The sequence below is a fragment of the Astyanax mexicanus genome, chromosome 1 (assembly GCF_023375975.1).
Source record: "Astyanax mexicanus isolate ESR-SI-001 chromosome 1, AstMex3_surface, whole genome shotgun sequence".
In the NCBI taxonomy this organism is placed as follows: Eukaryota; Metazoa; Chordata; class Actinopteri; order Characiformes; family Acestrorhamphidae; genus Astyanax; species Astyanax mexicanus.
The window spans coordinates 80,129,033-80,145,924 of NC_064408.1; the positions used below are offsets into that span (position 1 = coordinate 80,129,033).

At 44.1% G+C, this 16,892-nt stretch overlaps 1 protein-coding gene across 1 annotated transcript in view; it reads right to left on the minus strand.

Annotated features, from left to right (window-relative positions):
• si:ch211-140l13.3 (centromere protein J) overlaps window positions 1-16,892 on the minus strand; it is a 38,810-nt gene that overhangs the window by 3,179 nt on the left and 18,739 nt on the right. The window contains 5 exon segments of the mRNA XM_049484180.1: window positions 1,840-1,980; window positions 2,127-2,215; window positions 2,871-2,931; window positions 5,186-5,293; window positions 16,555-16,764. Of these exon segments, the coding sequence (XP_049340137.1) occupies window positions 1,840-1,980; window positions 2,127-2,215; window positions 2,871-2,931; window positions 5,186-5,293; window positions 16,555-16,764 (609 nt within the window).

Here is a 16,892-nt window from a genome sequence, read left to right on the forward strand (position 1 = left end):
ATATGCTCTATCAAAACAACAAATGTTTATAAATGTGTCCACAACACTTTGAATACATATTTATTTCTCATTTTGGTAAGTGTGTTTTTTAAAATAAGGGTTGTTATTTTAGTTTTTCTATATTATTAAAATAGCATTATTAAAATATTGGTTTATGTCATCACCTTAATGCTAATATATTACTAAGTACACAGGGGGATAGGGGGATAACCTAATTATGTAATGTTGTTACATGCAATCTGTTACTACCCAGGTGTACAGGTCACCGTTGCTCTTTTGTTTAAAGTTTTAACATTTGTTGCTTCAACTGGGTCACCTCTGAGAAATAACTGGTGCAGATATTAGAGGTGTGCCAAAAAATCGATTCACATAAGAATCTTGATTCTCATTTACTACGATTCAGAATCGATTTAAAATGTCCCAAAATAGATTCTGAGGGGCGGGTTTTAGACTGATTTTGGGCTGGGTATTTTTGTTGGACCTGGCAACCCTGGGGATAGCGCTTGTCCCTTCAAACGGAGATCTTCCAGACACACACAGAGCGTAGGTGTTTGAGAATCACCGGTAAGATGGCAGAACAAGCATTATATTACCTTAGATTAACGTGTAGTTTTAATGTTTTATGGCAGAATGCTTCATAACAAGCATAAAAAAGATCGCTAGTAGTTAGTTTCAGTAACTGTTAGCTAGCTAACTAGCTAACTTTCCAGTTCCACCTTAAATAACGCTACAGGTGGCAGCGGGCTGCAGCATTTAAGGCGGAACGGAAAAATAACAATAAGCTAATCAGAGCTAATTTCAGCTCCTCATCACAGAGGAATTAAGGAATGGACAATATGAATTAATTTCTCCACCTCCTGCTCCCTTTCTGAAGAAATACAACGACCTTAAATTAACTAGTTAATCAGCAGCTGCTCCTGAACTTTAGCGCTCCACTGCTATCATCACATCAGCCCAGCAGCGTCACCTACACACCACCGCTAGTAGCCTGGTAATAAATCAGTGTTATTTATTATTTATTTATTGTTCATTAACGTCATTGTGATATCCCAGTGATTCCTCTGTCACTAAGGACCCACATTCCTGCACATTTTATTGTTTTTGTAACACATTACCTGCTTCAGGACCAGTGTATATTTTGGAGGCTTTTTTCAATAAGATTCATAAGCCAGAAGCAGAAATTTTTATAAATCAAATCGTTTTGAATCAAAAATCGATTTTGAATCGAATCGTGGCCCCCAAAATCGGAATCGAATCGAATCGTGAGATAGTAAACGATTCCCACCCCTAGCAGATATATATAATTAAATATTTAGTTTTTAAAACTAACTAACACCAGCAACAACTGGGACTTCAACAGATTAAAAAATGTTCTGTATTGGAACCGAGTCGCTGCACTTTCCTCCGAGTGTGCTAACTACTCGACAATTCTGCATCAGCAGAAGTTCAAAAAGAGGCGGTGGTTGACTTCACATGTGTCGGAGGAAGCATGTGCTAGTCTTCACTCTCCTGGTGTTGTGGCATCACTAGTGATAGGGCATATATAGCTGAATAGCAGCTAAATGGGCGGGATAATTGGGAGAAAATAGAAAAAAATAGAAATGAATAGAAATTTATATATAAGAAAATAACTCTCAGTATATTACTTTGTGCAACCAAAGTGCCAAAGGTTTAACAATCTACCACGTAAGTATTTACTGTATCACGTGTTTAGTAGATACAGTACTTTTATGCAATCCTTTACCAGCTCTCAATACAGAGCAGGAACAGGAGCACGCAGTTTCACATTCTGCTTTCTTTTTACCCATGTACTGGTATTTGTGAGTAACTGAACAATACCTCCATCATGTCTGTAGAACCAGGCTCTGACTCAGAGGATGTTGTTTTCCCCATTGATGTACTGTGTGTTCCTTTTGACACAGAGCTCCGGCTCCTGTCACCTCTGACCCCGATCTGCCTCAGTGCAGGCCTGCATGAGCCCTGAGCACAGTGACACAGATAAAATAGCTGCCAGAGACAACCTCACGTTTCTTTATTATAAACTGAATCTGATATTATACAATAAGATCTTTGAGTATGAGTATTGAGTTTTGTGTCAAAGATCAGTGAAAGGTGGAAGGGCAAACCTTTCCTCCAGTATTACTCAATGGGATTGTTGCACTCTCATCTGGGCTATAAGTGGCTGTCGACGTTCTTGAATCTGAAGAGTCTCTTCCTTTTGAGAAACAAATAGTTATTAAGATTTACCCAAACAAATGAAATGTAATCAATTTTACTTAACAGCTCAACAGCTTGCCTAAACACAACAATTAACATTATAGGTCAGTGTCCTTTACACAAATGTTTGCATATATAGATATATTTGAGGAATGGTAAATGATAATAAAATAAATAATAAAAATAAATAATAATAAAAAATAAAAAAAAAGGTTCCTAGGGTTCTTAACATGATTAAGCTCTATGTATCTCTTGATCCTAGTCTACAAACTAGCTTTGGATATCTTAAGTAACTTTGAAGCACTGTTGTAAGTCGCTCTGGATAAGGGTGTCTGCTAAATACCATAAATGTAAATGTAAATGTAAATGCCTGCACAGCTTCAGATATAGAATGTCCCATCCATCTAGCACCAACTATCAGGCCTCACTCAAACTCCCATAATTCACACTATCTCGCCTCAGTTATAACACCTCACCACTCACCACAAATATGGGTGTTCCAAAGCTCCTGATTCTCCTAAGGTAACACTTCATGATCAAATTACATACTGTGATCGCGTGACTTGTGTCATGTCAGAGTATTAGTGTTTACTTTAAATGAAAAGATTATGATTTAGATTATGGTTTAGAAGAAAAAAATACTCAGGACTTACTCATAGACTGAGTCTCCCACTGTTTCTTTTCATGCAGAGTGTCACTTGAGTGTCTGCTCACCTGTGAATGAATAAATTAATTTGGAAATCAGTTATAACATTTATTATATGTACAAATGAAGCATTTACAGTAAATCTGAAAACAGTTACAGAGACAATTTGCTTAAGAAAGTTTGTTAAGTAATCTGTTATTTTTTTAGATTATTTTAGATAAAAAAAAAAAATCCAAGTAAAATGTACACTCTTAGGAAAATAAAGAGGCTAAACAGTCCCTAGAGTCATCCCTTGCTTGTTGTAGGGCTGCTGACACCCTTAGGGGTAATAATTTAATGCCTTTAGCTATAGAACTTGGGTTTACCATATTCTTACCAAGTTTTTTTTGTCCCCTTACACCATGTCACAATTTATCTGCAATCTGGATTTAAGCGTAATAGAGATACTCTGAGTGATTTAGATCATAAACTGATTTATGCAGATAAAGGCAAAATGAGAAAGCTTTCTTTCAGACAAGAAAGCAGCTGCCAAAATGCTGTTACTAAGCAGCAAACAAGTATTTGAAGCTGCTGGTAATGCAGTTGTGCATCAACCTACTATTCTGCCACCTCTAACCAGAGCTCACAAGTAGAAACAATGCAGTGGCCCAGACATACATAAAGACTAATTTTGTTTTAATCAAACAGACTTTTTCACTGATGAGTGTCGTGCAAGCCTGAATGGTCCAGATGGATGGAGTAGTGGATGATTGGTGGATGGCTGCGGCGTCAGCAAGGAGGGGGCGGAGTCGTGTTTTGGGCCGGAATCACGGGGAGAGAACTGGTAGCCCCTTTAGGGTCCCTGAAGGTGTGAAAATGACCTCAGAAAAGTATATAGAGTTTCTGACTGACCACTTTCTTCCATGGTACAAAAAGAAGAATCGTGCCCTCTGGAGCAAAATTATCTTCATGTTTGACAATGCACCATCTCATGCTGCAAAGAATACCTCTTTGTCATTGGCTGCTTTGGGCATAAATGGGCAAAAAAGGAGAGAAACTCATGGTGTGGCTCCATCTTCCCCTGAACTCAACCCTATAGAGAGCCTTTGGAGTATCATCAAGCAAAAGATCTATGAGGGTGGGAGGCAGTTCACATCAAAACAGCAGTTCTGGGAGGCTAATCTGACATCATGCAAAAACAATTCAAAAAAGTTCAATGGATGCAAGGATTGTGAAGGTGATATCTTGTTAAGATGTTTTTGATTGGAATAGCTTTTATTTTACTAAAAGTAAATGTTCAGTAAACTCTGAATATGCTGCAAATTAAAAAAAAATACCATTTAAAAATGTTTTAAATGTATAAATTGTTTTGAAACTCTGTTGTGTATAGTAATTTGGCACAGTTCATTTGAAGTATTTTACCTTTGAAAAAAAATACTGTGATCACTGTAAGGTTTGTTAGATAAATTCAATATATACTTTAATGGTGGACCACTTATTTTTAACAGTGTATGTAACTGACTGGAATTAGACACGGAAACTGTGCATAACTAACAAGTAGACTTTGGCTCTCAAAACATAATGAAACCCCTGCCACTGTTATGCTCCACATGATGATGCATTTTACTGACCCTGTCACATGATTCATTGAACAGCTGACTGGATTCATGAATTATAAAGACAGCAAACAATTGAAAAGTAAAATCAGATTTTAACTCTTATCTTGTGAAAGATGGCGAAAGGCGTATTCATTACACTGGTAGGAATTATTTATGAAATTCTGGCTCAATTAGCAGCGTGAAGCACCATGCATTATTACTGGAGTGCTTAACAAGCTCTTCAGACCACATTATACACTCGAATGAGTTAATCCAAATTAAATTTAGCTGTTGGCCAGGATTTGACAGGATTTGATTTACTGCTAAATACGTGTAGCCGGCAAGTCATTTGGAAATGAAAAAAGTCAGTTGCTAGTTGCCATGGTCTTAAGAGGTGTCTGCTCTATATTTTTACCTCTGCAATTTATTATTTACTGTTTAGTAACAACAGGGGAATTGCAATGTAAACTACAGTAAAATGCAATTTGTTATTATAAAATGATTACATTATTACCAAATTAATACCAATATGTAAAATATAGTGTTAGAGATACTGGTTCTTTTTGCTGGGATAAAAGTAACAACATCTACTCAGAAAACATACAATCAGAAAAAACACTGTAACACCTATCAGGCCATTGTGATGTATTGCTAACTGTGTTTGTATGATGTCTTATTTGTACTGTATACAAATTTGTATTGGTTGTATTTAGAAAAACAAAAAAAAAGGTCTTAGCATGCTGACTGTGTTCCCTGCTGTCGCTGCCTCCTTCCTCAAGCTGGGAGCAGGAGTGGAGCTCCTCCTGTAGGGAACTGATCCAGTACGAACAGCTATCTCTCTGCCTTCTGCACTCTGTGGAGGAACACATTCAGTAGAAAAATAGTGTGTGCAAAAAGCTGTGTGCAAAAAGCCTTGGTTTTCATAAACATAAGTTGTTTATATTCTATTCAAACCAATATTAGCAGCAGGGCTGGGCAATACTGTAAAAAAAACTCAATACCCTTCCAATATATGAATGGTTCTTGATTATTTTTAGCTGTCAAATAAAAACTAAAGAAAGCCTGCTGCAACTATTGTTTTAAAGAAGTCAAAACAAGGCACAGTCAAACTTCTATGATAATAATATCAAAACAAAAGGACGAATAGTATAATAATAAAATTAATAGTATAATTAAAACAGTTCGTTTGTGGTTTCCACACTTTCTTCTGAGGCTATTGTTAAGAATACAACTATTTATAAGGTCCAGAAGCTAAAATCCATAACTAAACATGAAAATAAACATGGCTGAACATCTTTACGTTACATATCAATTCTCAGCTACACCCTAAGGAAATGAAATGTGCTGTTTCTAAACCCAATCACATCCGCACGACACTGATGTCTCTGATGTGTTTGCATCATACTGGCAATGGCTATATTGGGTAATTCTGTTTTGGGAGAACAGAACAGCCTACACTGTTCTGTCACATGATGTGTGTATGGGCTGGGAGTATAATGCTGAATTCAAATCCCATTGACTTTATTTTAGACTGCAGCAATGGTGTTCCTGGGTCAATCTGACCGGGTACATGTTTAATTATTCAAAAGATGTCTGAAACCAAAAAAAAGAAGTGTGAATATTTTGTTACTAACTTAATTGCTAATTATTACATCAATATGTAGTGCAATGGTGTCCCATAACTCTAACAGGTAATGGTTGAATAAGGATAATTTACACTTTGTCTCTCTACTAAGACCAATATAAAAAATACTGCAGTTTTGTTTTAGATTTTGTTTTTGCAGGGGGTGGTTGCAAATATGTGAAATAAACCATTTTAATATTTTAGGTTGATTACACTATAATTAAGGTAAGCACAAGAAGTTTTATACTAAAAAAATACTTTAAACTATTTTTCCTAGATCCTCAAGGTTTAAAATGGGTCAAATTGACCTGTAACATAACACGAGGGTTAAATAATTAAATTACTGTTTTAACACTTACCATTTAAAATGTAAATTGCAATCAAGAATCATATACTTTAATAATATCAGTTAAAGTTAAAGAGATCAGATAAAATGAGAGAGGCAAGAAGTATGGTTCAGAATCCTTCCCCTTATTGTTTTTGTTCTGAAGACCAAAAAGGTGTGGCCTGGAAACAGTTGATCCACAGTAACGAGGCTGAGCAGAGTGAGCTTGAGCAACAGGCAAGCCAGTGGATGCAATGTGGGGCAAAAGAGAAATTCCACTTGTATTTGTTTGACTGCTCTCTCCACTTCTTCCTATTGTTTATAATCTTTATATCCAGTCCAAACACAGCATCAGGCCAAAACCTATTATCAGCCTGGATTCAATAAAAAAAGAATAGTGTGTGCCTGCTGACAGGCTTATATCTTGAATTAACTGCTATAAGTGCTGCAAATTTCTAAAATCTCTACAGAAACAGTCTAGTTCTTTACAAACTGAAGGGCAAAACAAAGCTTTGCAACGCTCCTATTCTCGTTGCTGCCATGAGGAAACTTGGCGGGGGTATAGTAGATCAGGTCCTGGTTGATACAACCACATCTGGCCTACAGTGCATGCAACAAAGTTCTGAGAGTGTGAATGGATTAAAGAAACTGTAAATAATCAAATGTCATTGTTAAAGAAAAGAATACATGTTTTTTTAATGTCATTATATCCAAAATTCAAAACACAATGAATGCTATCTGTTATGCCTACTGGAATTCTTCAGTCTCATGGCTTTAGCTATTGCAGCCACATAAATTTACACTTGGTAGTCAAACATCTCTCCTGTCTCCATGTGACAGAAACCTGGTTGCTGTGTATGGAACACGTAAATTCAGTAGTTATCTGTAGATTGGAGCCAAGTCCTACAGAAGAGTTGTGGAGAGCATCCTAAAAACTGCCTTACTTTCTGGTTTGGCAATTGCAACATCTCAAATTGCAAAACTTTACTGCGGATTATGAGGACAGCTAAAAAGGGGAAAAAACTTTTCTCCACATCATGGACATTTACACCACACACCATATGCACCAGTCACCAGCATATTGGACGACCCTGTCCATCCCCCACACAGTCTCTTTTCACTGATCCTGTCTGGTTAAAGGTACAGGAGCATTCAAGCCATTTCTTCAAACAGTTTCTTCCCCCAGACCACCAGACACACTCAACACACACTATACACAAACTGACTGTGTATACCTATACAGTAGGTCATGGCATGCTACAAACCTCTGCACTCTAACCTTACCACACACAAAGTACTTTATCAGCACTGCATAGTTCCCTCTATTAAATAGTTAATTGTCTAATGTCTGCCTTATTTGCCATACTCATTTTATTGTTCTAGTTTTATGTTTGCACTTTAATGTTTGAAGGTTGGCACTTTATGTTGTCTATATTGGCCTGTTTGTCCCATGTTGCACCATGGTCACACCACTGTGTACTGATTCAATAATAATAAAAGCCTCTTAACTTGACTTGAATTAAAAGCCCAATTAATTGAACAAAAAATGCATGCTGGTTTCAAACAGAAGGTTACAATCATGTAGCATTGTGCAACAGCCTCATGAAATTTGGTTAAAAAAAATATTATTTGTAAATATAAATAATTTTGTAATTGTTTTCAACTAAAGGATTTGAACCTGACAAAAGCAGAGATGTCTCTGCTAATTATCCAGAGATAAGAAGAGTAATAGGGTAACATTTCACCAGCGTTTTCAATTACCACTCTTAAATGTCACCAGTGATGGTTTATTTTCAAGCAGGTGTCTGGGTAAGAAATAATTGTTTGCTAGTATTGACCCACGCCCTTGATTGGGCAGAGAAGAAGAAAGAGGGGGAGCGAACTCAGAGTATTTGGGATGGAGTTCGGGGCAGCTTCGCTGTAAAGCGTGAAGCCGAAGCCCCAAAAATTAAATCAGAACTTTAGACCACTGCTAGGATTTAAGAAGCAACTGAGTGTTGGAAGTCCGACCTTGTAGTCTTTGAGAAAGCCAGAGGATGAACCGATGCAAGGGGAAGGCAGTGTGGAAGTCAAAGGAAAGAAAGGTAGGGAATAATTAAGTAAGGTATTTGAAGGTGCTGCCAGCCTATTCGAGTATAAGAATGAATGAGGTCCTTGGTGGCAGAAATCGGTTGAAGTGGAAAGGTAGTGTTGAGCGACTTAATGGAATGATGCACGTGTTGTACATGTAGTTTAAAGGCCCCAAAAGCAGCCACCGACCCGCATGCGCAGCAGGAGCGACCTGGTAAGGTAGAAGGGGTGCTCCTGATGGTCCAACAGAAGTGAGGGGGGGGGGGGCGATGGAGTGGGAAGACGGGGCGATGGAGTGGGAAGACTGTGTAGGAAGACGGGGCGATGGAGTGGGAAGACGGTGTGGGAAGACGGGGCGATGGAGTGGGAAGACGGGGCAAGGTAGTGGGAAGATGGAGTGGGAAGACGGAGTGGGAAGACGGGGCGATGGAGTGGGAAGACGGGGCGATGGAGTGGGAAGACGGGGCGATGGAGTGGGAAGACGGGGTGGGAAGATGGCAGCAACAGGAGATAAACAAAAGAGAGTAGGGAGGACAGACAGAATGAGGACAGTTGGAATGGCGGTGGGAAGATGGAGGATGGGAAGGGAGGACAGATGGACTGGTGTTGGGATGATGGAGGATGGGCAGGGAGGACAGATGAAATGGCGTTGGGATGATGGAGGATGGGCAGGGAGGACAGACCGACTGGTGTTGGGATGATGGAGGATGGGCAGGGAGGACGGATGGACTGGTGTTGGGATGATGGAGGATGGGCAGGGAGGACAGACCGACTGGTGTAGCGAAGATGGGTAAGGAGGCGAAGACGAGGGTGGCGGTGACAAAGGTTAGTACGGTGAGGGTGATTGTTACAACGGCAACGAAAGATTGGAATGAAGAGGGCGAGATTACGTCCCAGATGGTGGCGATTATGCGGGTGGTGAAGGTGCAAGCTATGAAGTTGCGGCGATGATGGCGATGACATAGGCAGAGATGGTGGCAATGATGCCGATGGTGGTGAAGATGGCCAAAGTGAGGGCAAGATGATGCCCAAGACGATGGCGGCGAAGGCAAAGAAAATGAAGACGAAGGCGGGAAGATTGCAGCGATGATGATGGCGATGACAGACAGAGATGGAGACAATGAGGATGGCCCTGAAAACTGTGGCAGAGGTGATGAAGGTGATGCGGGCAGAGATGGTGGCGATGGTGACCATGGTGATGAAGATGGCCATGCGAGGGCAAGGTGATGCCCAAGACGATGGCGATGAAGATGAAGACGAAGGCGAGAAGATCGCAGAGATGATGATGTCGATGACAGACAGAGACGACGACAATGAGGATGGCCATGACAACTGTGGCAGAGATGATGAAGGTGATGCAGGCAGAGATGGTGGCGATGGTGACCATGGTGGTGAAGATGGCCACAGTGAGGGCAAGGTGATGCCCACGACGATGGCGATGAAGATGAAGACGAAGGCGAGAAGATCGCAGCGATGATGATGTCGATGACAGACAGAGACGACGACAATGAGGATGGCCATGACAACTGTGGCAGAGATGATGAAGGTGATGCAGGCAGAGATGGTGGCGATGGTGATCATGGTGGCCAAAGCGAGGGCAAGGTGACGCCCAAGACGATGGCGATGAAGATGAAGACGAAGGTGAGAAGATCGCAGCGATGATGATGTCGATGACAGACAGAGACGACGACAATGAGGATGGCCATGACAACTGTGGCAGAGATGATGAAGGTGATGCAGGCAGAGATGGTGGCGATGGTGACCATGGTGGCCAAAGCGAGGGCAAGGTGACGCCCAAGACGATGGCGATGAAGATGAGGAAGATGGAGATGAAGGCGAGAAGATCGCAGCGATGATGGCGATGACAGAGACAAAGACAACGAGGATGGCCATGACAACAGTGGCAGAGATGAAGGTGATGCAGGAAGAGATGGGGGCGATGGTGACCATGGTGGCGAAGATGGCCATAGCGAGGGCAAGGTGATGCCCAAGACGATGGCAATGAAGACGAGAAAGATGAAGACGTAGGTGAGAAGATCACGCTGATGGGATGTAGGCAGAGAGTGCGGCAATGATGAGGATGAAGATGGCTACTACAATGACAATGATAGCCACGACGAAAACTATGGCAGCGACGATGAAGGCGATGCTGACAAAGGAGGCGGAGACGATTAAGGTGAAAATGGCCACGATGAGGATGAGATGATGCTCAGCATGGCGTTGATGAGAGCGAAGAAGGTGAAAGCAACGAATATGCAGGCCAGAAGATGGCGGTAACGGAGATGAAGGCGGTGATGTAGGCAGAGACAATGGCAATGGTGATGAAGACTATGGCTGAGATGAAGGCGATGCAGGCGGAGATGGTGGTGATGACGATGACGATAAAGAGGGCAATGACGAGAGCGAGATCACGCTCAAGACCATGGCGATGACGAAAGCAATGATGCAGGCGAAGCAGGTGAAAGTGATGAAGATGCCGGCGAGAAGATTGCGGCGATGATGGTGATGTGGGCAAAGATGGAGGTGATGATGGTGAAGACTGCCACGAAGATGACGACTACGATGGTGATGCAAAGATGGTGGTGATGACGACGATGGTGAAGATGGCCATGCGATGGTGATGATGGAGGTGAGTATGATGAGGGTGCCAAGGATCGTGGTGACGACAATGGCACAATACAATAGACAGAGCAGCGATGGTGGCAGAGATATGGAGGCAAAGACTGCAAGGGTGAAGATGCTGATGGCAAAGATGAATACGATGGTAAGATAAGTATAATGATGGCGAAAATGATCGCGATCATGGTGAGGAGGGTTATGATGGAAGCAGGGAGCATATGCGACCCACGCACTCTGTCCAGCTCAAAGGATAGACACCACGTTGGATAATTGTCTTAAATTCCGAAACGAGGTCAGCATTCGGAGGAACGCCAGTCCCGGGCCGCCAGCAAGCCGGCCCACGGCAGGGATATCACAGGCAGCTGGGGGTCTCCCGACATGCAGCCGTCTACACTGAAATTAGCAGCACGTGACCAGCAGGCGGCGCCAAATCAGCAGCAGTAATATCACAGTGGCCATGCTCGAGTACCGCCCAGTGAGGCTGCAGGGAGGCGGAGCCACACCAAGCCAGCGGGTCAGGCGGAAAAAGCATGCTGGAAGGGGAAACAGGAAAGGGCGGGCCACGGGAGCGGCGCGGGCGCTGGCAGAGGCAGTGGAAACGGCGTGGGCGCCGGTAGAGGCAGGGAGAGAAAGAAGATGCTGAGAGAGAGAGAGAGAGAGGAGGCGTGGCTACGCTCTAGAACGGCCCAGTGAGGCTGTAGGAAGGCGGAGCCACACCCAGCCAGCGGGTCGGGCGGAAAAGAAACACGGGCCGGAAGGGAAAAAGGAAGAGCGGGCCGCGGTAGCGGCACCGGCGTGGGCGCCGGTAGCGAGCTAGCGAGCGAGCGAGAGAGAGAGAGAGGGGCGCTGAACACATCTGCAGAAAAACCGCTGATCCACGGATAAGGAGGCACGCCGACAGAGAGAGAGAGAGAGAGAGAGAGGAGGCGTGGCTACGCTCAAGAACGGCCCAGTGAGGCTGCAGGAAGGCGGAGCCATACCCGGCCAGCGGGTTGGGTGGAAAAGAAACGCAGGTCGGAGCGGGCCGCGGTAGCGGCAGAGAGAGAAAGTGAGAGAAAGAGAAGGGCGAGAGAGAGAGAGAGGAGGCGCGTCCACGCTCGAAGCTCGATTATCGCCCAGAGAGGCAGTAGTAGGAGGAAATGCAAAACAGACGGCTCCAAGCAGTGCAGCGAGCCGCCGGAGGGGCGCGTGCAGCGCCGAAAAGGGTTGAAGAGGAGTCCGGCGAAGACGCGAGGAAGCCCTGTGAGTGTAGCAGGAGTGGTTCAGCGGAAACGCTGAGAGAGAGAGAGAGAGAGAGAGACCGCCGCGGATGACAGGGTCGCGGGGAGGCCTCGTGAAGGAAGCAGCAGCGGCGAAGAGAGAGGGAGAGAGACCGCCGAGGACGCGGAGATCGCGTGGAGGCCCCGCAGTGGCAGCAGGAGAGGATAAACAGCGGCAGCGTCGCTGGAGAGATGGCGGAAAGAGAGAGAACGCGGAGAACGCGTGGAGGCCCCGCAGGGGCAGGAGGAAGGGTTTAGCAGCTGCGGCAAGAGAGACCGCTCAAGGGCCGAGGAGACCATACGGGAGCTGCCAGACCAGGTAGAGGAGACGATAGCCACAGCAGCCGAGACAAGATAAAACCACTACCAGGGAAGGCAGCCTGGAGCAGAGGCAGTGGAGGAGTCAGGGTGGACGGGAGCAGCTGGTCGCAGGAGACAGACAGGTGCAGAACCATCGTGTGCCAGGTAAGGAGCGGTCGGCGACACCACATGCGAGGTTTGTTCAATGAGTAGGTAGAGAGGAAGTGACTGTTTAAATAGGGATGGAAGTGGGAGGAGTGAGGGCGTGGCTCACTCCCAAAACTTAGCCGTGAAGCCGAAGCCCCAAAAATTAAATCAGAACTTTAGACCACTGCTAGGATTTAAGAAGCAACTGAGTGTTGGAAGTCCGACCCTGTAGTCTTTGAGAAAGCCAGAGGATGAACCGATGCAAGGGGAAGGCAGTGTGGAAGTCAAAGGAAAGAAAGGTAGGGAATAATTAAGTAAGGTATTTGAAGGTGCTGCCAGCCTATTCGAGTATAAGAATGAATGAGGTCCTTGGTGGCAGAAATCGGTTGAAGTGGAAAGGTAGTGTTGAGCGACTTAATGGAATGATGCACGTGTTGTACATGTAGTTTAAAGGCCCCAAAAGCAGCCACCGACCCGCATGCGCAGCAGGAGCGACCTGGTAAGGTAGAAGGGGTGCTCCTGATGGTCCAACAGAAGTGAGGGGGGGGGGGGGGGGGGGCGATGGAGTGGGAAGACGGGGCGATGGAGTGGGAAGACTGTGTGGGAAGACGGGGCGATGGAGTGGGAAGACGGTGTGGGAAGACGGGGCGATGGAGTGGGAAGACGGGGCAAGGTAGTGGGAAGATGGAGTGGGAAGACGGAGTGGGAAGACGGGGCGATGGAGTGGGAAGACGGGGCGATGGAGTGGGAAGACGGGGCGATGGAGTGGGAAGACGGGGTGGGAAGATGGCAGCAACAGGAGATAAACAAAAGAGAGTAGGGAGGACAGACAGAATGAGGACAGTTGGAATGGCGGTGGGAAGATGGAGGATGGGAAGGGAGGACAGATGGACTGGTGTTGGGATGATGGAGGATGGGCAGGGAGGACAGATGAAATGGCGTTGGGATGATGGAGGATGGGCAGGGAGGACAGACCGACTGGTGTTGGGATGATGGAGGATGGGCAGGGAGGACGGATGGACTGGTGTTGGATGATGGAGGATGGGCAGGGAGGACAGACCGACTGGTGTAGCGAAGATGGGTAAGGAGGCGAAGACGAGGGTGGCGATGACAAAGGTTAGTACGGTGAGGGTGATTGTTACAACGGCAATGAAAGATTGGAATGAAGAGGGCGAGATTACGTCCCAGATGGTGGCGATTATGCGGGTGGTGAAGGTGCAAGCTATGAAGTTGCGGCGATGATGGCGATGACATAGGCAGAGATGGTGGCAATGATGCCGATGGTGGTGAAGATGGCCAAAGTGAGGGCAAGATGATGCCCAAGACGATGGCGGCGAAGGCAAAGAAAATGAAGACGAAGGCGGGAAGATTGCAGCGATGATGATGGCGATGACAGACAGAGATGGAGACAATGAGGATGGCCCTGAAAACTGTGGCAGAGGTGATGAAGGTGATGCGGGCAGAGATGGTGGCGATGGTGACCATGGTGATGAAGATGGCCATGCGAGGGCAAGGTGATGCCCAAGACGATGGCGATGAAGATGAAGACGAAGGCGAGAAGATCGCAGAGATGATGATGTCGATGACAGACAGAGACGACGACAATGAGGATGGCCATGACAACTGTGGCAGAGATGATGAAGGTGATGCAGGCAGAGATGGTGGCGATGGTGACCATGGTGGTGAAGATGGCCACAGTGAGGGCAAGGTGATGCCCACGACGATGGCGATGAAGATGAAGACGAAGGCGAGGTTTGTTCAATGAGTAGGTAGAGAGGAAGTGACTGTTTAAATAGGGATGGAAGTGGGAGGAGTGAGGGCGTGGCTCACTCCCAAAACTTAGTTATGACACATAACTCCACATAAAGCCATGTCAAGTACTGGAGTGATGGACAGTCACATGCTTGTTAATTTGCTAATTCATATATTAATTTCTTTTCAATTTAATTCAATTCAATTTCATTTCTATAGTGCTTTTTACAACAGAAGTTGTCACTAAGCAGCTTTACAGAGAAAAACAAGTCTATGCCTCTTATGAGCAGCACCACAGAGATGCCAATAATTGTGGTGACAATAGTGGCAAGGAAAAACTCCCTTACATTAAGAGGAAGAAACCTTAGAAATAACCAAGATTTAGACAGAGGAACCCATCCCCCTCGGGCTGACCTGCACGATACAAACAAACTCTATTTTTTAATGAAATTTGCTTAACTGTACTCCACCCACCCCCACACATGCAGTAGGGAAAATAATCATTTGACCCCCTGCTGTTTTTTTATAAATTTATAAAATTTTTTTACCATTTTCTCCCCGATTTACACGGCCAGTTACCCAACCCACTCACTAGGACCCCTATCACTAGTAATGCCCCAACACACCAGGAGGGTGAAGACTAACACATGCTTCCTCCCATACATGTGAAGTCAGCCACCACTTCTTTTCGAACTGCTGCTGATGCAGCATTGCCGAGCAGCCAGTACTTTTAATCTTGTAACATGCTGCATTCTCTATATGTCTAATGTAATGTATTGCATAGTCAAGGGCACTTGTTAAAGAACTAATGCCGGTTTTATTACAGTAGCTAACAGAACTGTGATGGGCCTTGTCATCAGTGGCCTCACTCTCTCTATAATGGTAGAATGTGTTCCCCTGGCTAGTGCATGATTAGTATAGTATGACTGCATCAGCTTGCTGGGCTCATGTATGCAGCTGCATATTAATGGGCTATTTTTTATAAAAAAGCACAAAAATTTGAACGATCAGTTGAGCAATTTTTGGGCAGTATAAATAACACTGTAAGCTATGTAATGTCTGCGGTAATGACTGTTTGTTCTCTGGAAAAGGTTTCTGTTTCAGCAGTAAACCAAAACCAGTGTGTTGTGTACTAATGTGAGACCACAACTGGGGCCACAACAAAACAGAACAACTCACACGTGTGCTGCAACCCACAGTAAGACACAACACTTTGACTGGTATTATGTGTAAGTGCATGTGTGTGTGTGGGACACAATTATTAGCCAACTCAATGTTTTGTACGTTAAGTTTTTATTATTATATAAATAATCAATTATTAAAGCTGTTAGTAACTGTGGCTGTGAAATAGACTTGAACAGACCACTTTTTGTTTTCTGTAATATTCCCATGCCGAATGGGATTAAACCACCACGTAACTTCCCACTAGGTACCGATAAATAGAAAATGATGCAAAAATAAGATAAACTAGATTTTTCCCCCACTATTTTTAAGATTCAGCAGCAGCAAACTATCTAAAGTGACTATCTGCCTAACAGGATACAGTAGCCTACATCTAAAAACATAAGAAATATTATTTTTAAAAGTTCTGTACTGTAGAACATACAGGCTTGCTTTAATATTGAGTGCTTTTACAAATACATCATGTCTAACAAACTACATACCTTGTTGCTGTGCCCGGGGCATCATCTGCAGTGCCATATAGACACTTTTAAAAGTTTAACTAGTAGAAAATGGGATCTTTAACACACACTTTATCAGCTAATCACTAGCTGAGTATCCATGCGTAGCTGTGTGAATTTCTTTTTTTATTTTACTCTGCAGCATCTGTTTCATCACAAGGCCAAGTTTAGATTGAGCCAAAGCTCAATTACTGAGTGTGCTTGTTCCTGGAACACTGGCTGCCCTCAAATACCAAGTTTTCTACTCTATGAATACAGAAAAAAGATCCTGCTAAGATTTGCTTCTCAGACAATGACGGAATATGTTTACTGTGCAGAAACTGTGAAGATCCTCACCATGCTTGGTGCTCCTGATTGAGGGGTGGATCTGCCACTGCTGTGGTTCTGTATTTTATACTCAGCAGACTGGGTAGACTGGTGCAGGAGGCGCTGGTTTTCTCTGGTGAGGGCATCCACACGACTCTGCAGTGCTCTGTGAACCTGCAACCACTCACTTTCTCTTTCTGTCAGCTGCCCTTTTAGAGACTGAATCTGTTGTCTGAGATCCTGTACACACACACACACATACATAATTTACACTATATTGTCAGAACCACCACTGATCTGGTTGTTTGTTATTGTAGTCAAATAATGCAACATCCACTCCTAAAGGTAACTATAACCGTACTAACCCT